At 45.2% G+C, this 27692-nt stretch overlaps 2 protein-coding genes across 2 annotated transcripts; one reads left to right on the top strand and one right to left on the bottom strand.

The window, feature by feature from the left end:
- Positions 1-113: 113 nt before the first annotated feature.
- gpsm2 (G protein signaling modulator 2) lies at positions 114-12654 on the bottom strand. The gene is made up of 15 exons (XM_080010699.1): positions 12535-12654; positions 12327-12365; positions 7194-7415; positions 6966-7101; positions 6599-6738; positions 6277-6400; positions 6072-6187; positions 5621-5776; positions 5381-5489; positions 5125-5254; positions 3965-4044; positions 3670-3858; positions 3417-3576; positions 3120-3310; positions 114-1013 (listed from the first exon to the last, which is right to left on the bottom strand). The coding sequence occupies exons 3-15, from the start codon at positions 7412-7414 to the stop codon at positions 852-854; spliced, it is 1914 nt and encodes a 637-aa protein (XP_079866825.1). The 5' UTR covers position 7415; positions 12327-12365; positions 12535-12654; the 3' UTR covers positions 114-851.
- On the top strand, positions 11909-26400 carry aknad1 (AKNA domain containing 1; the record flags this gene model as incomplete). The annotated part of the gene is made up of 20 exons (XM_080011275.1): positions 11909-11927; positions 14527-14748; positions 15417-16612; positions 16709-16783; positions 16879-16987; positions 17403-17548; positions 17624-17683; positions 18936-19069; positions 19218-19434; positions 19564-19712; positions 20670-20846; positions 21061-21184; positions 22563-22656; positions 23665-23755; positions 23929-24111; positions 24214-24311; positions 24394-24531; positions 24613-24856; positions 24939-25107; positions 25741-26400. 20 exons carry the CDS (start codon positions 11909-11911, stop codon positions 25885-25887), a joined length of 3792 nt encoding a protein of 1263 aa, XP_079867401.1. The 3' UTR covers positions 25888-26400.
- Positions 26401-27692: the final 1292 nt, after the last annotated feature.

The raw sequence follows: 27692 nt of genomic DNA, 5'->3' as shown, positions 1-27692 counted from the left end.
ATATTCCTTCACTAAATAATGGAGGTTTTATTCCTCCCACCTCAAAACATTCGGTACAAAAGAGCAAGAAGGCTGTACATAGGGTTAAATTCATTCTTTTATAAAGAGACGTTTTCTGAAATTAGTTCATTTTTAACTCAATTCAATACAAAAGAAACAACACATGGAAGGAGCGCGGTACCTCTGGGTATGAACACATATATACACACACACACACACACACACACACACACACACACACACACACACACACACACACACACACACACACACACACACACACACACACACACACACACACACACACGTCATTGTAAAGTAAAACCACAAAGAAAATGGAAAAGAAAAATAAGTGGTGGGACGGCATTTCATAGTGTTTTTTTTTTTTTATATAAAAAGTACAATAAATACAAACAGAACTGCAGTTGTGTAACTTGGGACTAAAATTAAAAAGGATTACTTTTTCCCCCCTAAAAAATAAAAATAAAAAATAAATGCTGTTTTCCCTGATGTGATACTACTGACGTGGTAGGTTTCTGTCACTTTGTGGTAGGTTTCTGTCACTTTGTGCAGGAAGTGCAAATCCAGGTCTAGTTGATGATTCACCAGAATGAACCACTTTGCCCAACCTACAGTTTATAAACTACATTTAATGCTGGCAGTGCTTTGTTTCCTGACATGTTCTGAGAAAGGAAAGGCTTTAGATCATCAACATTTGACCACGTTCCTCCTCCTCCTCGTCTTCATAGAAGTACGGTTTCCTGGTGTTGGGTGGGGGTCTCACTCGGGTGGGGGTCCAGCTGCTTAGTGCTCCACACCGGAGGTAGAGTCCCCGTCGGGGGGGGGGGGTCTCAGTTGGAGCTGGGCCTGGCCGAGGGCAGCGTGACGCGCTGCTCGTCCATCCGCTTGGCCTGCGAGCGCATGATGAGGCTGAAGAAGTCCTCGTCCGGCACGGTGGGGCCACGGCATGGAGGGGGAGGGGGGGCGCAGCGCTGGTCGTCCAGGCGGGACCCCTAAATACGTACACAAACAAACAACTCATCTGTCATGATTCTTTCTCATTCATAACTGCAGTGAGGACTGGTGTTAAACTGAGTTTTGGCTCATTTATACTGTAGTCACACACACATTTTACATTACTCCTGATGATTACACACATTTTTGTCAAATTTACTTTTAATTTAGTTAATTCATCCACGTTAAAGCGCCATCCCTTTAACATCGAATTGGAACCAAACAGTAAGTAGCTTGACAACATGTGTAATACATGTCGTCATTTTAAGGTAGGTTTCTCACGGTATCATTTAAAAAAAAAAAAAATTTATAATATTAATAATAAAGATATACAATATAAAAAAATGATCCATCACCAGGAAAATGGTCAGGGTGTAAGGTAAACAGTTTACCTTTACTAGTCTGATTGCACAGTTTAAAACTGCATTCAGACTAGAAAACTGGCAAAAACTCAATTCAACAACCTTGTGGACCTTTAAAAAATGCCACTCCTAAAGCCAGAAAAAAGAGATATATGTAAATATGAAAAATGCATTATCTAGTCTCTGATCCCACCACAGAACTAGCAGTAACAGTCACTTTTCAATACACCACACAAATATCTAAGCGTATTTAACCCTGACTCTGAGTGGAATAAACCTCAACAGGATGGGGCTGCAGGAACTCAATTCTAATAGAATTTGAACATGTGCTGAGCAATAAAGTTCAATATAAGTTCATCCAGTTTGTTCCACAGTGAACGCACATTAGAGAAATATTCTGGTTTGGCTTGGACGATCGTGCAGAATTCTAAGCGCCGATCGCCAGTAATCGGCGATATATGATTTTATCGGGGGCGTGCACATAAAACGTAAGGTGATGTAATGTGGCAAATACGTCTCCCCGTTCCAGAAGTGCAGGATTTATTATTTAAAGTAAAGTATTTACACAAAAACATCGAGTTTTTACTAAACTAAGTCCCATAGCAACAGGGAGACGCACAGGTTTATTTTGGAATGGAACAGGAGAGTCCCTTAACTCAGTTGTGTTTAAAAAGGTTGTTTCATACATGCAGGAAACAAACTGAAATAAATAGATCTAAAATCAAAAGACAGGCACGCACTGCTGTCTGGAGGAGAAACAAAAAACTCCGCTCCATTCTCTGAGTTAGGTTTACGTTTTTCATTTTCCATACAAGTAGGAAACTTAAGGAAACAAAATAAATCTAAATCTTTCTCTAGGAGATTATATTATATATTGCTATATTATTATCATAAAATGTGCGAAGAGAGCGGCACCGCCCACTCATTAGCTCTCCTCTGTCCTGCTCTTTTTGCCCAGAGGGGGAAAAATGCCCAGAACCGGAGCTGGGCTCCATGTGTCTTTTCTTTTTTTTTTTGAGCACCTGCCCCTTTTAAAGTTTATGTTCGGACTGTAGAGGGGAAGTCAGATCCAGAGTTGTTTCTCAACAGCGCTGAGGGGAGAGGGCGAGAGCCTCCACCCCTCCTCTCCCGCTCCGCTCCAGTTTCAGAACACAGAAAACTGCACTAACTTCAGCTTCAATGCTCGGATTTTTCCTGGTGGATTAAAAAAAAAAAAAAACGATTAAAAAAACGTCTTTCATCAATGTCAATCGCGATCAACTCCACCGATTGCCGATTGATGACTTAATGGTAAATTGGCCCAAGCCTAATTCCGGTGACGTCTCCCTCTCCTCCGGCGTTTCACTGTGTGTACAAAGGAGTGCCCAGAATGCCCAGTAGTTCCACAGATATGGCGATGAAAGTGGGAAATAAACCCGACCATCACCCACGGAATGTCCTCTAGTGCAGCGGTTCCCAAACACTGGCTCGCGGACTGTGTGCGGACCATGAGAACACTGGCGGGAATTTTTTCCACGACAGCAGGAAACGGAGTAAATTTAATATATCTCCAGTTTTTATTTGCTTTGTTTAGAGAAAAGATCACTTTGATTGGCGCTGCGGAACCGTGCGTAACGCCCCCCCCCTCCTACTAAAAAGAATATCTGCAGCCCTACAACACGAAACACGAAACCATGTCCTAACGTCAGCCCTGATAGCCCAGTCTTTTCGCTGCAACAAGTCCGAATAAACCCCCTGGCCCACCTGGCACTTGACCAGCATGTCGAAGAAGTGGTCGTCTGGTTCTGCGTTGTCGGCGTTGGCCATCAGGTGGCTGAGCACCACCTGGCTGCTGCGCTGCTGCAGACGGAGGCCCGGCAGGCTGCCCCCCACCCCCCCGGACTCCTCTAACCGCCGGCCCTGAGCGTCCGCGACGTTGGCCGACTCGGACGCGGCTGGGGGTAGAAATCAGGGAAGGTTTGATGAAACAAAACAAACCAAACCAAAAGATAAAAATAATAAGCTTTTATCGGCCTGGATGTGAGCTCCCGCCGTGCTCACATTTCCTGAGGCCCCTGGGGGGGCTTCCCGGCGCCGCGTTCAGGGACAGCCTGCTTCCCTTCTGCTGGACCGAGCAGCGCTGGTCGTCCATGCGGTTGCTCTGGAAGCGGCTGAGCAGGTCGAAGAAGCCCTCGTCGCCGAGAGCGTCCGGGCTGAGCCGCTGAGGAGGAGGAGGAGGAAAAAAAAAGAAAATGAATACAAATCAACAGATAGAACCAAAGGCCGAACAGACCGTTTCCCAGAGCCGGCGTACCTTCTGCGGACCCGGCGCTGGGGTGTGGTTGGCGTCCAGGGTGTTGCTGGCGTCTTGGAGCACTTTGCTGGAGCCGCCCGCCTTGTGCTTCTTCCCCCGCAGGCGGCTGACGAAGAAGAGCTTGGAGGAGCTCTTGGCAAGGCCGGGCTTGGACTGCTTGGTCAGGATGTCGCTGGTCCACTTCTGACCCTGTGGGGGACACACACAGGCGCCCCGTGCTCAACGCTAGGAAAAATGGCTGGCGACGAGAGAAAAGGGTGGCTAACTGTGCATGCGCGGGGAATGCAGTTCTTACGTTCATCTTGGTTTCGGGAGTGAGCTTCATCAGCTCCAGGTTCTCCATGCTGTGTCTCCTGCTCATCCTGGGCCTCGCTCCTGAAACACAGAACAGGCATAAAACTACCATTACCATTACCATTACCATTACCGCCATTACCACCATTACCGCCATCACTGCCCCTCATCTGTTTTGGTGTGGGACATCAAATATAATGGACAAATTGTAGTGTAACATTTATTCAACTTCAGGGCTGCAAGATTATGGATAAAATGATAACCACGATTATTTTGCTCAATATTATGATCACGATTATTTATCCCTTTTGGGGAACCCATTTCTTTTAAGGCACTTTAAAAATCAACACAAAACAGCCTTCACAATGATAACATATTTTATAAACCTAGAAATAAATACTCAAATGTAAAAATCTTTGAATCCCAATAGGACTTCTCAAGGGGATATACAAATTACATTTTACCAAATAAAAATAATTTACCCCAAACAAACAAGTTAATTATTACCTGCAGGTTTTTTGGAAGGAAAATTTAAAAAACAGCCTATCCCCCCCCCCCCGCCGGCGCAGCACTTCCAAGGATTACAATTTGACATTTTCATTAAACACTTTTTAAATTAAAATAATTATTATTAATAATAATAATAATAATAATAATAACGATGTGTGAGCCCATTTCTCCAAATGAAACAAATATTATTCTACATCTATTGCCTTTTTCGAAATTGAACGAAACAAAAAAGCTCTGTGTCCCAGTTCCGCCGAGCCTGTGTGTGTGTGTGTGTGTGTGTGTGTGTGTGTGTGTGTGTGTACGCTCCATGGCTTCCGCAGATTATTGACCTTGCCACACATGGATAATGGCGATCCGACGAAAAAGAAACAAGGCCGTGTTTGCGCTGGAATCGGACACTGAGACAGCGTACATAGCGGGCACCATTGAAAAATAAATATATATATCACCACCAGCCACAATCAATTCATTGTGGAGGCCAATATCGACATTGCGATTTATATACGAATTGTGTAGCCCTAGTGAGTATGTGTGACTATTTCAATTAAAAAAAAATCCTTCAATACCAAATACTTGCGTGTGACAATTTAAATTGTGTTTGGGGCAGTGAACGTTCAGTCGCCTCATCCAACTGCTTCTTTTTATGTGTACCATGCAGGTTGTAGTCGATCTCCTTGTTCTCCGACAGGGTGGAGTTGTTGGTGCTGTAGCTCAGACCCAGAACCATCTGGAGGTCGGAGACGTTCATACGCGCCGTCAGCTCCCCGCTGCGGTCCCCGGTCTGGAAGAAGTCACGCAGCGCAAAAAACAGATTCAGGCTTTTAAAGTGGCCGCCGCTGGACGAACGAACAGGCACCTGGGGCAAAACGAGGTTCTCCTGCCTGATCAGCTTGTGACCGCTCCGTACCTCTTTGGAGATCTCCAGATGTTTCTCAGCAAAGTGCATGGCCTGGTCGTGGTTCCCCAGTGCGGTGTGAGCGTTTCCCAGACTCCAACACGCACGGCCCTCCCCAATCCTGCAGCAAACACGGACGCACACGGAGTGAGTGACCGGAACCTACCACTTTCAGCATGTAAGCACTCAGGACTCCCATCGAGAAATAACAAATACCTCATTGTTCGGAACTGTGTGTGCGTGCGTTCGTACCGGTCGTTGAGGTCCTGGGCGATGATCAGGTGCTTGAGGTGGTAGTCGATGGCTCTCTCGTAGTCCTGGAGGAGGGTGTAGGTGTTGCCCAGGCTGTAGCAGGCCTGGGCCTCCACCGCCCGGTCCTTCAGCTGCCTGGCGAGCTGCAGGGTCCTCCTGGGAAAAACAAGCAGGAGGAGCCGGTTCATTCCCATCCAGTTGCTAACTTTCCTAAAAAGGTGAGCGACGCGTTTCAAAGGGGAAGGAACAGGAAAGGTTCTTGAATATATATTCGAAACATCTTTGGAGGTCTTTGTTTTGGCTTGTGAGTGCCCTGGATGCCGTAACGGTGCAAACCGTGTGATTCCTTCAAGACACTCCAGGAGTTTTATTTTTGTCTTTTTTTATACATCTGGCAAAATCCTTCACGTTTTCGGCGGTCTGCTCTGGCGCCTGAAAGCCCCTGGCTTACTTGTAATTCTCGGCCGCCACATCAAACTCCCCCAGAAAAATATAGGCGTTCCCCAGGTTGCAGTAAGCTCGTCTCTCGGCCGAGCGGTCACCGAACTCCTTGGCGATCAGCAGGCGCTAAGCGAAGCAGGGGAAACACGCGTCAGTGTCTGAGGAGCACATGTAACTTTCAGATTTACGGAGGAGTTTTAGAGTCATACCACTACCTGTTCGTGGGAAGTGACAGCGCTGCGAAAGTTCCCCAGCAAGTACTGTGTGTTGCCGAGGTTTCCGTAGGTTCGCCCTTGGGCGGCCCGGTCTCCGAGCTCCTTCACGATTGCCAGGTTGCCCCTGGAAAATCCAGGCCCGACAAGACACGTTTAGCGGCCGACCGTGTTGGGACCCGAGCGGCAGGACGGAGATGTGAGCTATCCCAGCCGATACAGCACGCACACACACACACACACACACACTCTCACACACACCCTCAGACACATTCTCACACACACTCTCACACACACTCTCACACACACTCTCACACACACTCACTCGTAGAATTCAGCCGCCTTCACCAGTGCAGCCATGACCTCCTCTGGGAAGTCTCCGGGCTCTGCTCCGGTCCAGCAGATACTTTTCCCCTTGGCATGGTAAACGTTTCCAAAGTTATACAGCGCTCTCGCCTGTCCCACCTTAACACACACGCACGCACGCAGGCACACACGCGCGCACACACACACACACACACACACACACACACACACACACACACACACACACACACACACACACACACACACACACACACACACACACACACACACACACACACACACACACGTGTTATAACTGAGTATAGGGGTAGGGTTATGGTGTTTGCTTCAGTCATTAATGTTCCCTGTATCTAGCAGTCACTTACCTTGTCGCTGATGTCCCTTGCGATGTCCAAGTGCCTCTGACAGCAAATCAAGGCCTCATCAAAGCGCCCCAGCACCTTTAAAGTGTTTCCCAGGTTCCCACTGGCTTTGGCCTCACCGAGCGAGTCCCCAATCGTCCTAGATGCAGAAAAATAATATGAGCGGGATAGAAGAGTAAAACAGCTGGTCGTCTTGGAGGAGCGCGCAGTCATCGTTTCTGTAGCTCTAACCTGGTCAACGTCAGGTCATGGTGGTGGAACTCCAAGGCCTTGGTGTAGTCGTGCAGGTGAAAGTAGGCGTTGCCCACTTGGCTGTAAATGGCACTCAGCACCTGCAGGTCCTCGGTGCCCACCTGGATGGCCGCCTCGAAGAAGGACACCCCGGCTTGGTAGTCGCCCACTTTGCAGAGCCGTTCCCCTTCCAGGGCCAGCTCCAAACAGGACGCCTCCATCCTGCAGCAGACGGAGGCAAGTTCCTAAGCTCGGGAACGAGGAAGCGTTGAGCTTACTGTACTTGAAGTTTGAGTTATTGTCCCGGAGTAAAAAAAAACCAAAATAACGGTACTTGCTTATCGAGCGATTTTTCCAAAGGAAAACTTATCCAACCGCACGAATCAAGGATTGAACCGCAGAAAGCCAAGGACAGACGGAGAGACCTTCGCCGGACGCATGTAGCCAACTGACTGGACTCCACTCACAACACAGGATCAAGACCCCTCTGTAAGAAAAGCCTCCAGCGAGGAATGTTGTTTCGTGACTTCCTTCCACGGCCCCCGAGAACAATAGCCCTGGTAGAGCAGTGTTTGTTTATCATGGTGGGCCTCCCTTCCTCTCAGCGTGGTGCTCATTGTGAACTGCATTGCCTCAAATGAGCCTCAGAACAGGTACAGCTTTTAATAGAGTGCACCACTTCCAATGTCATTACACCCACAAGAGGCCGGATTGTTGTGGGTGTGGTTGGAAATCAAACTTGGCTGAGACCCGGGCATCGGGGTGTCCACAAGAGCAGATGGATTATCTGATTACTCGCAGATTATGCGACCTGTTCGTGCACGGCAACAATTGCTGCCCTCTTTGTAAACCTTTGGTTTTGAGCAAGCTCGCCCGCCACTTTATTGGGCATGAGATTAACCGCACGCAGTCTACTCATTTTGTTGACTGCAATCTCTCCAATTGTCCCCCACTCGATGTTTTGACTGGAAGCTCACAAAGAATACCAACGCACAGGCTCGTATTGGCATAGGCAGATCTAGACTGGACACACATCCAACAACCACAACAAGGCGTCTTATTTTGTCAGTCCATGCAGCCGCTCACTAAGCAAACAAGGACCAACGTAGAGGTTTTCTGTCTCGTTTAAACAATAGCCGACAATCTTAGACTAGAAAAATCAAATGTCTTGTTCCCTAAAAACCAACACTACACAGCACTACAAGACACTATACACAGCAGTGGCCTACCTGCCGGCTTTCCCTCTTTTAAAACAGCAGTAGCACATGGCACATTTGAGAGGCATCTACTGCACAGAGGCTTCTCCTGGAGGAAAAGAAAATCCACAAATCCACAACTCCTTCTCCATCCCTGAAGCATCTAGAGACGACCTCGGATCCAGTCTACGACACCAGAGCAAGACACTTAGCGTTTGACTTAAAAAATGTCAAAAGATAACGCTCCTTTTCCGTCACTGCGGAACGAAAAGAACGGAGCCTACGTCACGGTACCACGCGTCGGCAGACGTTCAAGGTGAAGCCAGTGATATTGTCACGGTATTAACCCATACTCCAGGACGGTGAAGGGTCTTTTTGAATCAGCGGTTTCACGGCTAATCTGTTTGTCTCTCTCTCTCTCTCTCTCAAGCCCTCTGTTATAACCTGGTCACCTGAGATTAGTGGAGTGGGCACCTCACAGATTACAAAGACGGCCATTGTTAAGAAGCTTTATAAAGAAGAGACAGCCACGAGTGGACAAAACAACGTCGTCCAGGGAGTCAATTACGCCTGGAATATCCACAGGAACAGAACAAAGCCTACGCCAATAAGCAAATGCTCAGCTCTAAATAAAGTTGGTTAGCGTGTGAGGAATAATAAAGCAAGTGGTGATGAATGTTTCAGGCGCTGTTTAAATATTGATGCTCGCTGGAGCAGTTCCTCCCGTGTTTGGCGTGTTTCACCTGATGCCAGGTCTCCTCACCCTGACAGGTGGAGACAGCCGGCAGAAGCCTGTTTAAAGCCATTCATCTGCCTTTGGTCCACAAGTTCACAGGAAGCATGAACAAAAAGGAAGCTCCTACTCGCTGATGACTAGGAGTCAATGGGAGCCTGTAAATTGGCTTAAGCCTTCAATGCTCTCGTCCTGATTAGTCAAAATCTGCTGCCTTTCCCTGAGTCGTCTACTCTGAATGGAAAATAATCATAATAATCTAAACGTATGCAAAACAGAAAATTATAATGAAGATTTAATATTTCCACTATTAACCACCACTCGTAATCTAAAATTGACTGAGAATAAAGATGAGGGGGGAAAAGCGAGGCTTTTTCCCCCCAAATTAGATGAGAGATGAAGGGTGCCTACCTGTAGCGGACATGGAGAGACTGCTCCTCAGCTCGCATACCAAGCATTGAGCTTCTTGAGGCCATTGAAGTGAATAATATGAGGGTAAATCCCAGTTTAGCTCCAAACAAAATGGTTACGTTTCAAAAAGAAAAGTCAAAAAAGAAAGAAAAACAAATGTCAACAGCAGCGAGAGCAGGAGAAGTGCCAAAATAACCTCCCTCCCCTGCTGCAAAGTGTATGCGCAGCGGTGCGCTCAGCACAGACAGGGGGCCGCAACCCCATGGGTGTAAAAAAAGAGCTGGTGAGCCTGGAGCGTCTGGGGCGTTGCTAGTACCGCACGTATTGTGGCACCGATGGGTGTCCTCTCTGCCTCCCCTCTGTGAAGAGACCAACAAGATGCTGTGTGTGAAGCCTCACTTCTGGCCACGCGGTGCCATGGCAACCACTGACTAAACAGCGGCGCGCGGAAGCAGAGCGGGCAGGGGAGTGAGGGAGCAGGGCAGGATGGATGGACGGGGTCAACCGCATGCAATCCGTCAATCTACTGTAAGACAGTGACTCAGTTCATCCTGCCTCAGCGGGGCTGGGCTCTGCCGGCTAGAAGGTGAGCACGCAACACATGCTTCAGGATTCAGCCTAGGCATGCAGAACTGCATGGAAGGGATCTGTAGCAAATGGGCAAGTGCAAAGTGCAAATGAAAGAGGTTTGTGGTCACCAAAAAAAGAAGAGCAACCAAAAGTACACTGCCCGCTGCAGGATTTTATTAAAAGCAGTATGTCACCAAATGTATGCAGAAAGGAATTCACTCAAGGTATGAAGTACAGATTTAAAGTACAACTCACAGTATGCACAAAAAAAAAAAAAAAAGCTAATTAGAATTTAAAAAAAGGAAAGCTTAGGCCAATGAAAAAAGCACACCCACACCAAGGAAATACAAAGGCGTACAGATGACGTCGTTTCCACATGAGGTCATACCGAACCCAACCCAACCCGACCACTCCCCGAATCCACAGTACACCAAAGTGGGAAGAGAGCAATGTACAAGATTTGATCTGTCAAGCTTAAAGGGGAAGGGTTTTAAAAGGTGCAAAGAATTTCAGTTAAGGTATGGTAAGAATGTCTGAGCAGATTTATAAAAGATAACCTACATTAGAGAAAGTGAATCACCACCTTCATGTTCCATACCAAACAATCCTACTTATGGTAATCTCTTTGCGCCGGGCAGTGTCGAGGGTTTATACATTTTTTTTTTTAACGAATAACCTTGGGCTTTCCATGAGATTAAAAATTTTAAATATTGGATACTAGCTGGATGCAGAACCCTGAGACTGTAATTATCGGGCTTATGTGGAATACTCAATCAACTATTTAGCGACTAACCACAGGCTGTTTTGGCAAACCGTTTTGGATAGAAGTGGGATGATACAGGGTCAAAAAGCTATTTATTTTTCTTAAGACATGGACCATCAGCACTCAAATCTCATACCATTCACCGTTTTGTAAATAAGCCTACAGTAGGTCAACACAATATCGGACCAATAATGATCTAACGTCCAGGATTAAACTCAGCTGAACTGGAAAATAACATGAGGAGATACAGAACTTAAATCATAAGCCGCAACAAATAACAACAACAGAGATCCTTAGATCCTTCTTACATTCACAAAATTAAGCCTTTTTTCCTTAATTCCTGTGAGATTCAACCATGTATATGGATATGAATATGTATGTGCATAAAATATTGTGGTCAGAAAACATCAAAGATTTTACTTAAGGGACTTTAACAAGTCAATAATAAAGACATGTTATTGAGGCGCGTGTGTGTGTGTGTGTGTCTGTGTTTGTGTGTGTCTGTGTGGACACATGTGAACACACTTGTGTCTCAGACGTCAATGAGACTGCCTGATTGGATTTTAGCAAGGGAGAAAAAAAAAATCTGTTTATCTATCTTACTATATATCCACACCCAGGTGACTCAAGGATACCTGGACCAATGAGCAGCTTTCCACAGGCACTGAACAATAGTCCACCAACTGCACTGTGTAAACATGTGGCACATGATGGCACAGGTCAATCAAGGACCGCATTCAGAAAAAATATTTGAAAAAAGGTAATGAAAAAAAAGATTCTCGCTGCAGCCTGTTATTCCTGTTATTCCTGATGCTACATGAACTTCGATAGGGCAAACGACAGCCCAATGCTTGGGGATTATGTCTACTACATCTATTAATAATTACCGATCAATGTCTGCCAGTGCCAATGCAAGTCTTTTCCAATATTGTGTGCCAAATGGGTGTGTGTGTGTGTGTGTGTGTGTGTGTGTATAAGGCGGTCGCAAAGCTGCAGTAGTGGGGTGGTGGTCAAAGAGGGTAAATGAAGCATGACTCGAGCCATGGCGAAGGAAGCAAGAGGTTGGTCTCCAAGGACAGCTTCACGGGCATCCAATAATAAAAAAGGCAGGATTAACCCAAAGTGCATAGCGGATGTATAACAGTATTTTCTTTGTGTCTGCAGCCCAGGCATGCACTGTGATGACCACAAGAGTCAAAAGCTACACTACAGTATATAAGACAATATACAGATTGTAAAGAGTGATCAATTACAGAAGGCTATGACAGGGGATAAGTGGCGGTAGGGGTGCAATTGTGGACTGGGTGCAAATATAAATATATAGTTAGGTTTCTGTGCATATTGCTGTAGATAATGACTAATAACATGTATACAGCAACTGGCACTTAGGCATGGGAAGGGAACCAGCAAGCCCAACAGCAAAACAGCAAGGAGAGAGGGTGTCATGTAAAAGTACTTACCGGTATCTTTTCAACAGGGAGAGCGGTAATCTGGTTAGCCTGCAGGAGGGTTGGAAGGAGCGTTAACACACACGTGAACAACCTACTGCACCGCAACTCCATCGATCACGCATCACCGCGTCGCCGATCACGACGGCGACACCGATCGGAGACGCAGACGGATCGGTAAGTGTCAGCCCTCATTAGCATTGTTAGCATGTCGACTTACGTTAGGCGATCCAGTGCGAACGGCGCGGTGGATGCGTCTTTAAGCGCTTTTTTTTTTTTTTGTTTGTTTAAATATTGACGGAAAAAAAACCCCAAAAACAATCAAACCCAACGAATATCCGAAAGCAGCATTGTCCCCGACAAGCTCCCTAACTTGACGGAACTTTTTAGTTTTAGCTTCGACGAGTTCAGGGGGGGGGGAATAATAAATTAAAAAAAACACAAACACACACACACACACGCGCACACACACACACACTCAAAAAAAAAGAAGCTGGAGTGCGCTGCCTTTGCAGCACTCACAGCCAATCGGAACTCTGCATTCAAAAATGACCACGCCCACATAACCGTCCCTGGGCCAATAGGATTTGAACAGAACGTGGAGCTGTCGAGCGGTGACGAAAAGTTCCGACTGTTTTTTTTGTTTGTTTGTTTTGGGGGGTTTTTTTGGATTGGGTTCTCGACGAGTCACTCAATAAAAAGGAGTCGGTGAAATGAGATCGAATCGCCTTGGCTCCTCGCGGGGTTTGAATAGGTGGGTGTTAGCGCGCGGTGAGCGAGGGACGACTTCCAGTGAACGACGGGCGAAAGTCAGAAGCACACACACACACACACACGCGCACACACAATATTTGTCATTATTTTCAGTTTGTGAGTCGAAGTGTCGCGATTCCCGAGTCATTTAAAGGATTCGTTCGCCACGAACGGATCGGTCGCGAGTCTTGCGTCACTACTCCACACTGTCCGATTCACATCAGGTACTAAAGTGGATCAAACTGCAGCCTGAGAAACGACCTTTCCGTCACTGCAAGGATATTGTCATTGATCACACTCTGCTGTAGCCTGTACATGTATGCAATGCGAGGAAAATGGGGATAATGACACCGATGGTGATGAAAACCATGCAGATCGCAACATCAACTGACCCGTGGGTCCGACCGCAAGCCAGCCACCTGATAAAGTACCGCAGTTTACTTTACTACTAGCGGATGTCTGCACAAATTGAATGTAGCATCCCCACTAGTACTACTACCAATAACTTCTTCAAGCAGCCAGTTGTAATCGGAGGAGGGTTCTGTTGCCGAGCAACGGAACTCCTCCTGCACGCCGCCGGTCCTGGAACAGACGTGCAGCGCTACAACCTACATTATTAATTGATTAAGCCACAGGACCGAGCCTCATGGTAAAGTAGTGACAGGAGTCATGCAACGGAAAGATTATTCCAGGAGCAAGTGCTGGACTGTGGATCCATAATATGACAAGGAAAAAGTAATCTTGGATCGCCTCACGTAAGTTCGTTTGGTGTCCTTTGTCTTGTATTTGTTGTGTACATTCTCTGTAAATTGTGGCAAAAGCTATGAGTTGTGTGAATTTATTATTATGATAAAATAAACTAAGATAATAAAGAAATGATTATTATGTGTCAAAGAGATTCAGCAATATTGTTCATGATGTCCATTAGTTGAAATATTGTTCATGCTGTTGATTAGTTGATTAGTTGATTGGTTAGTCGAGGTATTTCACTTTCACTACAGATACTTAACATACACAAAGTATTCCAACTACATGGATGACACTCTAGTGCTCCAAGTTTACACTACAAGGCACTAACACAACAATAACTATACAATAAAAATAATAATAATAATAATAATAATAATTATTATTATTATTATTACTGTTGTTGTTGTTGTTGTTGTTGTTGTTGTTGTTGTTGTTGTTGTTGTTGTTGTTGTTGTTAATAATAGTATAGTATTAATAATAGCAACAACAATAACTATACAACATGTATTATTATTATTATTATTATTATTATTACTATACAACATTTATAATAATTATATATGTTATAATAATAATAATAATAATAATAATAATAATAATAATAATAATAATAATTATTATTATTATTATTATTATTATTGTTATTATCTTTATGAATGATGAAGTGTTTCGTGCTTACTGACCTGAAACTCCTTTGTCTGTAAAACAGGAAGGGGGTCCATGGAGGGAGACCCAGAGGATTCCGAAGAAGATGCAGAGGCACAGGACAGGTCCCACTCAGCCGTGCTGTGGGAAAAGTGCATCCAGCAAAGCATCTTCGTTGACCTGAGCGAGGACGAAAGTCTCCGCTTCAGTGATCTGGAGGGTTCCTTCGTCGTCCGTCTCTCCCAGCCGGAGTCTGCCGTCTCCGAGGCCAGCATTCATCTCAGTGGTAAGTTCTGAGATGAGGAGATAAGATAGCGCTATAATAAGCCTTGAGGGGAAATTTGGTTGGAGTAGTATAAAATGATGCGCGTGTGGAGCTGAGTCCAGCCCGTCTGGTCCGATGCCACAGGAGACCCACTGTTGCATAAATTGCTGAAAAAGTAAATGCTGGTTATGATAGGAAGATGTCAGAACACACATTGCATTGCGGTTTGCTGCGTATGGAGCTGCGTAGCCACAGAGTGCCCATGATGACCCCTGTCGACCGCTGAAAATGCCTACAATGGGCACATGAGTATCAGAACTGGAAGAAGGTGGCCTGGTCTGATGAATCACGTTTTCTTCTACATCATGTGTATGGTCAGGGTTAGGGTCCGATCCGATCGAGCATCTATGGGATGTGCTGGAACAATAAGCCCGATCCATGGGGGCCCCACCTCACAACGTACAGGACGTAAAGGATCTGCTGCTAACGTCTTGGTGCCAGATACCGCAGGACACCTTCAGAGGTCTTGTGGAGGCCATGCCTCGACGGGTCAGAGCTGTTTTGGCGGCATGAGGGGGAGCTACACAATATTAGTGATCACTAGTGGTGGTTTTAATGTTGTGTCTGATCCATGTTTATTACAGTTTTATCACACAATAATGTTGTTTTGATGTTATGTGATTTTACAGGGAGCGCAGAGCTATCTGCCTTAGGCGAGTCCTCTTCCGACTGCAATTCCAGCGGTCACAATGAGGAGGAGAACCTTGGGGAGGACAAGAGGAAGCGCAGCGTTATGCATGTGTCTGCCCCCGGGCCCCCAACCATCCAGGGTGAACAACCATTGACCCAGGAGTATGAGGAAGATCCGGGGCAAAACACCAGTGACGAGGATCAAGACGATCTGCCCTACGACGGTAACGAGGGGAGCCCCGGCCTTAACCACACGGCCAGCACCGAGAAGACGCAGAACGCCAGTTCTGACGGAGGAGAAACTCCCAATGTGAGCCCCGGTGTCCCCAGACCGGCAGATTTGAACACAGTTGATGGAGATGATAACATTATGCAAGATTGTTCTCCTACAGAGAGCAGCAATATGGTATTGGCTTCAAGGTCGCAAGAGCAAAGCGAGAATAGACATGATGATTCCTCCCAAGTGACTGAGGGTCCTCCCATGTGCAGCACTCCTGTCTATGGAACCCAACGACCAGATGTGACACAGCTGCTGTTGCGACACTTTTCCCAGGATGAGCTGCTGTGCTCGGGCAGGCTGATCGAAGCGGAAACCTTGCCGGAAGTCTCCCTCCTGGAGAGCACGGATGAAACGCTCAGCAGGGCCCTGAATCACAACACAACAGATATTCTGACAAACAGTAGCAGCCACAGCACACAGAGGGATGGTAAGCAGTGTTTCTCTCGAGAATCTGATGGTGAAAGGAGTCACGCTGCTTCAGAAATACCGGACTTGTGTTCCTCGAATGATAGTAACGTCTCGGACGGTAAGGGTGCGGACTCTGATCAAGGCAGCGACCCATATCTACCAGAGAAGGAGGAAGACGAAGGAGAAGAAGGCCGGGCTGAGAAAGCGCCTCTGGTTCGGGCCAGGTCGTTCGGCGAGCTGAAGTACGGCCAGGGACAGGTGCACTATCCTCTGCCCGACTTCTCCAAGGTCGCCCCCAAGGTGAAGATCCCCAAGATCCCTAGCGGTCCAACTATCAGGCCCGCGGCGAGCCAGGGCCCCACTACCATACACAGAGCCCAGTCGTCTCCGGGGATGCTGGATGTCATCAGCAGGGTCCTGGAAGATTCGGTCCAGGCCCCAGACAGGCCCTACGTCTTCCAGGACCAGGGCAAACTGGCTGCCCCGGCCACGGTGCATCATCTACAGGTCAAACATTTACAAGACGAGACAATGGAATATGAATAATCTCGCCTCAGGTTTACACGTTTCATCTCGCATTTGTCTTCATCCTCTGTCCTATAGGCGGAATACGATAAGCTTCTCACCAAATATGCCGAAGCCGAGAACCTTATCGATCAGATGAGACTAGGAAACCAAGTAAGCCAACCGTGGTGTCAAATGTGCAGGCACTTAAAAGTTCAGAATGAATTGATTCGCTATAACAACAGATAATTATGAACCTCCTTAAACAGGCTCAGGCATCTTCAGATCACTTGCTTGAGCTGGACTGTGGTGATTATCAGGGAGACCTGGGCGCCGGGATCCTTTTTGAAAGCCTGGCCCCTCCCTCCCCTCCAGCAGGTCAGTTCCCGTGTCTACCATCTGATATTATGACAGGTCTTCTCTCCCTTTCATCAGCGCCACTGGTTTCCCTAGCGATTAATAGAGTCAAATGACTTAGTTCTAGTTGCTTTAAGAGCACTTTATAAGATAATGAAGTCATTTCATAATTAATACATATTATACACTGTATATTGCCGTGTATTGTTTATTTTTTAGGTTTATTGTATATTGCCATTTGTTTCTATTTTTCTGTTATTACTTTATTATTATTATTGGGTATTTTTTATGTGAGCTATCTATCTATCTATCCACAGCATCACTTTTTTGTATTTTATATTATGCATTATTTATTATTTATTAGCCGTTTTTTGAATGGTACTGAGACGTTGGCACCATACCTGTATCCCATGCAGTCCTTGATGTTTTCTTTTAGAGATTTTGGGTGGGGAACCGCCCCACAAGGGTAACAACGAGCCGCTGTGTGAAGCGGCCTTCTGCCTGACCGGCCAACAGGCTCCCAGTGATGGAGAGAGGATGACCGCCGAGCTCGGAGAGATTATTCGTCAGTTCATGCACAAGGTAAATACACATTTCCATTGTCTCCAAAACAGGTCAATTATTACACTGAACCATGAATATAAAAATCTTCTCCAGGTGGAAGAATTCAAAGTCAGTCTGAACAGTGCGACACTAAACACGGAAGAACAGCAAATGGTGAGTACTGTTCACATTGTTTAGAGACCTAATACCCCGAATACAGTCGAAAGATGATCTGGATCTCATGACATAGCCAAGGCAAGTTTATTTATATCGCACATATTATACACAAGGGCAATTCAAGTGCTTTACTGTACATGCGGCATAAAATATATGATATAAAATCCAACAAGAAACTTAGTAGATCTGTTATTACAATCTTAGGGATTAAAAAAATCGAAATAAAAGACATAGATAAAAGATTAACGTGCAGTTTAAAACATGCTTATTATTCACTGAAAAGCAGTTGCAAATATAATAGTAAATGAATAATATATTTAGTTTGTATTGCACATTTCATACATAAAATGCAGCTCAAAGGGGTAAAAGGAAAACCCTTGAGGCAGCAGATAGCGCACAAAATAAAACACTTTAAAGCATTGAAATGCAAATAAAATCCAAAAAGTAAAAATAGAAAATAAGGTTAAAAAAAAGCTGCTTATTATGTGCAAGGTTGAATAAATACGTTTTCAGCTGACGTTAAAAAAAAAATGTCCACTGAGCCCGCCTCTCTAATATCTTTAAAATAAAATGTTTTGAGACTGGATTTAAAAGTTTTAAGCATTCCTACAGTGTGATAAATAATAACTGAATACTATTTCTCTGCATTTTATCTATACCTGTCTATACATGGACGGCTGTTTTTCAAATAAAGCTGATAATCTGTGTATTTTGTGTGTGTGTGTGTGTGTGTGTGTGTGTGTGTGTGTGTGTGTGTGTGTGTGGGTGTGGGTGTGGGCTGTGGGTGTGGGTGTGGGTGTGGGTGTGGGTGTGAGTGTGGGTGTGGGTGTGTGTGTGCTGTTGTGAGTTTGTGCGTAAATTACAAGTAAGTATTTTAACGAAGACGAAGACGAAATATGTATTTTGTTTATTCAAGCCTGTCTATTAAGTTGAAATACTTAATTTCATTTTCATCTATTTAAATAAACTGTGTGCCTTTTCACCGTCTAGAGCACGGTTTGATATTTTTTTACTCTTAAGCCACAAAACTCCCAGAATAAATGAACTTTAAAACATTTTTGAGTGGTTTCAAATTGAACTACTTCATGGACATTGTTTTATATTTCACACCTTTCTTCATATCTCGGTTATTTTAATGTGAATTGATGTGAGTGTCATGAGTGTCAGAGTGTCATGTCATTGACCCACGTATTAAAATACCAAAAAAAACAATCGTAATGTATTTAGATATTAACTTGACTTGTACCAGATGTTGAGGAGCATGATGGCCGCCCAGGACCAGCTGGAGAGGGAGTACATCCACACGAAGGAGGAGCACAGGGCGCTGGAGATGCAGAACTACATCGGCCTCTCGGGGAACACGGGCACCTTCGACCCCGACAGGTGTGTGTGCGCGCGCGTGTGTGTGCGTGCGTGCATGTGCTGCCACCAACACATGCATGTGTCCCGGAATGTGTGTGTGTGTGTGTGTGTGTGTGTGTGTGTGTGTGTGTGTGTGTGTGTGTGTGTGTGCGCGTTTGTGTGTGTGTAGGCTGCTAGAGGGAGACATATTTAGGACGGGGATGATCCTGGAGGACGTGAAGGAGACGATCGACCGAAACGTGTGCAATCAGCTCTCCCCTCCCCACTGCTCCTCCTCCTCCTCCGCACCCACGCCCACTCCCACACCCCACACACACCTCTCACTGGGCTCCCCCCCTGGGCACACCCACCTGCCTGCCCCCTCACCTCCACCATCCCAGCACAGGGTAATTTCATTCACTCGTTATTTGACTTTATCATTAACACACTGTTAGAATGTACATCATGAAAGCCCTACACCCTGGTAGGACAGAACATTTTCTACCTCAATCCATCTCCAGCTCTCGTCTTTCCAGGGGTGGAGCGCGGCGAGTGAGAAGTGGACAGGAAAGGAACAAGAGAGGGATGCCAGCGAGAAGGACACAGACTGTGGATCGGAACCAAACAATCTGATCGTGACCAGTGACTCTGCACCGGATACGGCCGGACACAGCAGCCACCCACGGTAATCACTTTAAGAAGAACAGTAAAAATACCTTGTTCTAATAATACTCAATTTACAATCGAACCAACACACATTGTATTTTGCTCGATTCAGACCAACTTAGAATGCCATAACACTTAGAATGCCATATAACAAAATATATAAAAATATGAAAATATATATACAAATCAAAAAATATATATAAAAATCAAGACAATATCAACATCAAAAAAATATATAGAATTATACATAAATATATTAAAATATACAAAAATTATATCGGTATTTTTTAATGATGGTTACTGAATTAAATGCTTTCCTAAAAAATAAATGTTGGATATGAAAAATGCTGGAAATTAACAAAGTACAAGTACCTTATTTTCTTACTGTACTGTACTGACTTAAGTACATTCAGTTCACAAACGTCCCTCTTTTACTCCACTGCATTTTAACGCAAATATCTGTACTATTTACTTACTTTTACTGCATTTCTAACACAGCTGCATTACTTTAGGCTTTTTTTAAATCAGGATTTCTATTTCTATTTGTATACTTTATTTAGTAATATATATTATATAATAAAGACTGTTATATCAGAACAATGGATATAAGTACTTTTACTTTATTAGAAATTTCAGTGTGCTATATTCACTTTTACTCAATTTTGAGTCATTGTGGACGTGATTGGTTTAAATAATTGTGAATATATGTGTGTGTGTGTGTGTTTGTGTTATAGCGTGTGTGTGTGTGTGTGTGTGTGTGTGTGTGTGTGTGTGTGTGTGTGTGTGTGTGTGTGTGTGTGTGTGTGTGTGTGTGTGTGTGTGTGTGTGTGTGTGTGTGTGTGCGCCGAGCCAGGCAGGCTCTCTGCCTGCCTACGGTGGCGTTGGGTTTCAGCGCGGCACTGGTGTCGGGTTCCTTGGGGGCAGAGGGAGCCGTGTGTTTATTTGGGCTATGTGTGTTTGTCTCTACCCGCTACAGAATATCCTCCGGAGTCTTCCCAGGTGGGCAGGACTCTTCCACCGCTGAGGATGATGAAGACCAAGAGGAAGAGGAGAGGAGCTCCAGCTTCTCAGAGGGGAAGATTTGTGACGACATCCTTGAGCGTCTGACCAGAACACGTCCTTCCTCCAGGCAAACACGCTGGACGCCTGAAAGGTGAGTGGAGCGTTTCTGAGCGTTTGGAAGAGCTAAATATTAAATGACTTCGACCACTATCGAATAATGTATGGCTTATACTTCTGATCCGTGTTTTTATTCGGCTACTTTATAAGTGACATTGTGTGCTGTGGTCAGTCTTCAATGGATTATGTTAATTTAGATTTTAGAAAGCATTGACCATGGACAGACCGTTCCCTCTCTTCTCCCCCAGTCTCTGCACCCAGGACGGGCTCCTGAGCCCGGACAGTCTGGCCGTGGAGTTCTCCCGCTCCTCAGACGCTTTGAAGACCCAAAACCTCTCCAGGCTTTCCCTCAGCAGCACTTCCACATCGCCAGTCAGTGGCAGAACACATTATACGTTTAAATTTGGCCAAATCGACGAAATAACACTTTTAATCGGACTAAGTAACTAAGCTTTCACTTAAGTCATGGTTTAAAAAAGTCTCAGCCAGTCAAAAAATTGTCTGATCTCCAGAAGGAAGATTAGAGCTAATCTAGGTCTAAGTGAAGGCTTAAATTAAACCTGGCCAGAGGTTTATCTTTAGGTTTGTGGATGTTGGCCTCCTGGTCGACCTCTCGACGTCTCGGAAAGACATTTTTAAATTCTGGAATAACTGAAATATTATAATCGTAGTCCTGATTTAGATTCAATCCCCTCTGCAAATCTGCCCCTTGTCTGTTATAGATCCAATCTGGTGATGGCGGGAAGTTACTTTAGCATGGTGGGTGATAATGTTTCTCTTTTGTCTGTGTAGTACTGTAGATGTGTGCTTTCTGGGTTGCAGAGGATCGTCAGCCCGGAGACGGACAGTGGATTCGGGAGCTCTGATTTGAGTCAACCAGACAAGGGAGCACACCAACCAAAACTACTCACAGACAGGTGACACGTAAAACAAATTACCCAGGAATAAGAAACAGCCCTACAGGCAGGGTGGAGTGGGTAGAAAAGAGTGATCTGTGACAGAAGGGTTCCGGCAAGAGTGAAGGGGAAGGTCTACAGGACGGTAGTTAGACCAGCTATGTTGTACGGTTTAGAGGCGGTGGCACTGTCAAAAAGGCAGGTGGCTGAACTGGAGGTGGCAGAGTTGAGGATGTTGAGAGTCACTCAACACAAGATATCCTGTCCATCCTTGTCACTCCCATTGGGAGTGACAAGGATGGACAGGATTAAGAATGAGTACATTAGAGGTACAGCTCAGGTTGGGCAGTTTGGTGGCAAAGTGAGAGAGGTGAGATTGAGATGGTTTGGACACGTGTGTAGTAGAGATGAGAGTTACATTGGGAGAAGGACGCTGAGGATGGAGCTGCCAGGCAAGAGGAAAAGAGGAAGGCCAAAGAGAAGGTTTATGGATGTGGTGAGGGAGGACATGCAGGTGGTTGGTGTAAGGGAGGAAGATGCACAGAACAGAAGGTATTGGAGGGAGATGATCCGCTGTGGCCACCCCTAATGGGAGCAGCCGAAAGGAGAAGAAGAAGAAGAGTTGGAGAGGACAATTATTACTCAATATTCACTAATCAACTGTAATATGTGACATTAAACTGAACTCTGACTTTCCCCCTCACAGTGTGCTCACCCAAAACGATGGGCTGATCGGCTCGGACAGCGAGGGCTCCTGCTCCAACTTGCAGACAGCGATCCATCCTCCGCCCTTCTTCTCAGGTCAACACGGGAGCAGAGGGTCCCAAGCAGGTACACCCCGGGCCAGCCCCAAGTCCCAGTACCAAACAACGCCATCCTGCGGAGCGGCTTCTGCGGTGGAGCTGTGGGTGGAGAGCACCATGAAGGAGCCAGCAGTTGGGCTGCACGGTGTGTGTGTGTGTGTGTGTGTGTGTGTGTGTGTGTGTGTGTGTGTGTGTGTGTGTGTGTGTGTCAGCGGTTCCCAAACAGTTTTTGTTTTTTTATGGCAGACCAAGTCTGGCCGAGCAAGAACACATTTTATGTTCCTATAATAAACTGCTGCATGGTTAAACATAATAATAATAACTTTATTTATATAGAACCTTTTAAAAACAGGTTACAAAGTGCTTCACAATAAAAACAATATTAAAAGGAATTAAAATCCAAAAACAAAGGATGTAAAACAAGATAAAGTAATATATATAGTACTTTATTTTAGTATATAGTGTTTGAGGCAGTAAAATCTGCACAGAAGCGAGAACAGAGAGTAGTTTAGGGAGCGGGAGCGAATTGGTGTAGGGGGTTTTGGGGTCAGGAGAGAGAAGTGGAACCTGGTTCACATCAAGACCAAGTTCACACCGTCCACGCCGAAACCCCGGGAGAGCACAAGGTCAAGGTATGCCCTTTGTCATGACTGGGCTGCTTCACATATTGTAACTTAAACCTTGCTGACAAAATGAGCAACCCCCAAAACTAAAAAACCCTCAACATTAGGGAGGTTGAGTATTTATTTATTTGTTTGTTTGTTCATTTATTTATTTATTTATTTATTTATTTATTTATTTATGTCATTTTTCTCTATCACTTTTTTGTCTTGTTTTCCATTTTTTACATATTTCTTTCACAATATATAGTATCTATATTTTTTTCTATATCTATATATTTGTTATATATAAAAATAAAATAAATAATATATATATTGTGAAAAAAATATATAGTAAATAATAAAGTAAACAATAGAAATAAGAACTAAAGGTAAAGCGTTTTTTTTTTTTCTGTGTGGAACCCTTCAGTTTCTTTAAGGACCCTGGGGGGGCCGCGCACCACAATTTCGGAACACCTGCACCTCCTTTATTAGTGGATCGCACTGGCTTGGAGCGATCTAAAACGATAACACTGCGCATCTGACACTTACAGATCCTCTCCGCCAGCTCCATCACCACCTCTCAGAGCCCGTCCTCAGCACCTCCATGGATACTGCACACCAGCATAAGTGTCCCTGTAATAGGTCAGTATGAAAAATAAAGCTAGTAACAAAACACTGTGTGTGTTAAGGTCTGGTTATTAATAGTAAACAAATTGTCTGCTATTAGTGTCCGTCCCAGTCAAATACCACTTTGTGTGTGTGTGTGTGTTTGTGTGTGTGTGTGTGTTTGCGTGCGTGCGTGCGTGTGTGGTCAGTGATGTCATTATGGCCCTGCAGTCGGAGGTCTCCAGGCTTAAGAAGGACCTTGAGGAAGGTCTGGTCCAGCTGCCTCACCTCTCGCAGAAGATGGACTACCTCGCCTCCAAGTACCAGCCGGACCGTCAAGATCGTAGGTCCAAAACCAGACCTAGAAGTCAGCAAAGGAAAACTAGTGGCAGGTAGAGACCTGGAACTGTCTGGCTTGAATATCGAGGTGCTGGGATAAGGAGGGGTAAATCTATGTGGATGTACAATGGTCACTGTGCCACTGTGTTTTTCAGTGCGTGTAAGCCGTTGAGCCTTGGGAGTACGCCCAGCTCGGCTCAGGTGAAAATAGAGGACTGGATCTCATCCGATATGGATCCTCGCAAGAGAGAAGGTAGAACAAATCACTGCTTTGGAGCGGCTGAGCCTCACTGACAGTCTCATTTATATTATAATACACTGTTCCTCGGGTACAGATAGTGGCGAGGCAGACAACGCCCCGATGACGCGGCAGTTCCACGGAACGCCTGTAGGGGGCAGGAGAGGAAGCAACGCGCTGGTCTTCAGTTCTGAGGTACCAGGGACACCTCAGGGCAAGAAATATTCCAACAGAGGTCAGTTTCACAGCTACCGTTCTTCCTGAATAACCTGGGAACGTGAGAGAAAAGGGGTAAATATCTCTTTTTCTTGTTTAGGTTCAGAGGAAAACTGTTCAGTGAGGTCTGCCAGTTTGACACACGGCAATTTAAAGACGGGGGAAAGATTGATCCCATACACCAAATCCTCCCACAGAGCCCTAAGTAGCCCTAAGACTGTCCCAGCAGCAGAGGAGGTGAAGAGCGTCCACTCCAAGGGGCGCTTGTTCCATTTCTCTCCTCTGTCTCACGTGGAGCCTCTGCTCCAAGTCAATTACGGCTCTTCCTCCAGTCTGCCCGCAAGGTGACCAGTTTTCCTAAAGACACTCACAACCTAGACGAGACTGAACTACAGTGGCGGCTAACTCATGTCATTCTTATAACAGCTATAAAGTCAGGGAAGCGCCTCTGCCGCCGGCGTCCAGCCACCGCAAACGCTCCACCCAATCTGACACGGCGCTCTTGCCCAGCGACGTGTACTTCCTGCGAACGCTGTCCCCAACTTTTGTCCCGTCCAGGACCGGCGGCAGGGCCGGCGGACGCAGAAGGAGCAAGGTGAGGTGGAGCGTCTGTCAGTCAGAAGTGTGGATACCTCCAAACACCTGTGATTCTGTCGAGAGAATCCGAATGTTTGGCTCAAGAAAATCCATGTATCTGTCTATTTACTTCCAATCAAACCACCATGGCCCACTGCTCTGAAATGGCTGCTTTCCAGTGCTTTATTTCCTGCCTATCATCAGCTCTATCGTAGCCCATTTCCACTATCCCAAAGAGTACACAGAGAATTTATGTTTAAAACTGTGGCTTTTAAAATTGATACGAAATGCACGTATAACATGAACTAATAAGTCAAAGGGGGCGAAGGAAATCTGACTTGAATACTTTTTGTCGCAAAGCCAACATTCTCCTGGTCTTTTTCCTTTGGTTCAAATTTCCTTCAAACTCTAAAAACAAAGACCTTTCTCATCCATAACCTTAATCTCTGAGAAATTCAAACCTAACCGTAACCTTAACCTACAGTTTCGTATATAATAAAAGAGAAAACGATATGCTGAACCTACTGATTTGCACAAAATGGGACAGGTGCCTAAGGAGCGGAGCTGGAGGTCCCAAAACATCCTTTGACATTTTGTCGAACTGAAACATGAAACCGTCCAGCTGGACTGACGCTTTGCTTCCGTCGGGCAGGAGGAGGAGATGAGCAGGACGCTGGACCGGGCTCTGGAAGCGGCCCGCAGCATGAAGAGGACCACGGAGCGCATGGCGAGGAGCCTGTCGGGCGACCTGCTGGGGGCTCGGCTGAGCAGGAAGCTGCAGGACGTGCAGCCACAGTGACTCTTTACGTGACAGTGATGTGAACAAGGAAGTACAGCTGTGGGATCAACAGCTGTCTCAATGGCATTCCTGAAGGACTTGGTTGTATGTCTTCAATGAAAAGAATAACTTTAGTTTATTGTTTATTCTCCTTCTTCTTCTTATTATTGTTACTTTTATTATTATTGTTGATTTTGTTGTTGTTGTTGTTGTTGTTGTTTTTAATTTAATTTAAGGTCATTTACTAATATGTGGACACTATTTGCAATTACATTATTGGTTTTTTAATTGGTGTTCTAAAATAATTAGACAAACTGAAAAGCAAAATAACATTGAAATAACATGGAGATGAAGACTTATACTTGACTCTTTCTGCCATGACACACTTTCTACAATGGAGAAATCTGGAAATAATGGCTGGAATTGAGGACCTCCAACCGCCTTTAGAACCGATCTTGCAACAAAGCTCATTTCCTTTTTTATTTTTTTTTTTTTTTTTCAATTCTAACAGGAACTTGAACATCTTTCATGGTACAGTGGCTGAAATGCATTGCAAAGAAATGCATTTCCTCATTTTCAAATGAGCTCAACAGGCGGCGCTACGAGTGCACTGACACCCAGCCTGGGCCTTGTTAGATGGGGGGGGGGTTGGGGGTACAGTGTTGGATGTCCTCTATAGTTTTCCACAGTGCTCCCATGTCTGTACACCGCCTGTCACCTGCTTTTATCCTCTGAGCTAATCTGCTCATTTGACGCCTCGCAAGCCCAGCCCCACCAGGCCTGCAGGCTCTGGAAACTAAATGGCTTTCTACCGAGCTTCTATCCCTCTCTCCCTCTCACCGGGTCTCCATGAGTTCAAGTTTATTTCGTGGGGGGGTGGGGTATCGGGTTACCCTGTTGTTTGCCACCGGGGTATCAGTAAAGAAGATGGTGTCCAAACAGCATACCTGAACCGTCCCTTCTGACGGTCGCTGGAAGTTCTCAGTGTTCGCTCACTCCACCCCATGCTCACTCCACCCCACGCTCACTCCACCCCACGCTCACTCCACTCCCTCACAATCTGCTCCCCTCTGTCGTGACAAAGACTAAAAAGTACCATCTGAGGGGTCGAGAAGTTGGTGATTAAACCTCTCTATGGAGCTACATTGAGTGAGTGTTTCCTTTCTGATTTAAATTGCCTTATTCATCATGCAAAGAAGATTAAGTTCTAAAATTGATAATTAATTTGCCATTGACAATTAAAAAAAAACTATATAATTGAAATTTCCAACTAGTTAATTTATAATTAGTCAAGATAGATGAGATACACAATATGCAAGGAAATTAGTTGTAACACAAATCAATAATGATAATTGCAATTTCTAACCTCGATCACAGGTATTGTGATCATGGTTGATGATCAAGATTATAATGTTTGAACTGGTAATTCACAAGATTATTTTGCATATTTATCCCATTTTGTTCCATATTTTACACTTTATTTAGCTGGCACTTTATAAGAAACAGCCATTCAATGTATTTGTGTTATGTACTGCATGTGCTGTTTCCATTGTTGGTGGCGGGGTCCGCCTTCCCCGGTAAGAATGCATAGAAGGAAGCTGCAGGTGAATTAGATAAAGCGGCGTAGTTTATTGTGGTCAGTCAACCGCCAATATGGATGAGCATTCACAAAAAATAACAACAGACCGAGCGTCCTCGGAGTGAACAATACACCCACCACCTCAAGTGACCAGAATCAATACGAAGGGTTAATACTCTCGAGAAAAGAAGGCAAAGACCTTGGAGCGTTGAATGGAATTGAAAATGGAATTGTGGGAATTGTTGTG

This window comes from Zeus faber (genome assembly GCF_960531495.2).
Source record: "Zeus faber genome assembly, chromosome: 12".
NCBI lineage: Eukaryota > Metazoa > Chordata > Actinopteri > Zeiformes > Zeidae > Zeus > Zeus faber.
This window is presented reverse-complemented; position numbering and strand designations above follow the sequence as displayed.

Bases quoted from the DNA above. Each gene is read 5' to 3' on its own strand.
- gpsm2 (XM_080010699.1), bottom strand. From the start codon at position 7,414: ATGGAGGCGTCCTGTTTGGAGCTGGCCCTGGAAGGGGAACGGCTCTGC. The intron at 6,739-6,965 runs GTAAGTGACTGC...GTGTGTGTTAAG, and splicing joins CAAGGGACATCAGCGACAAG to GTGGGACAGGCGAGAGCGCT. The intron at 3,577-3,669 runs GTACGCCGGCTC...CCTCCTCCTCAG, and splicing joins CAGCGCCGGGTCCGCAGAAG to CGGCTCAGCCCGGACGCTCT.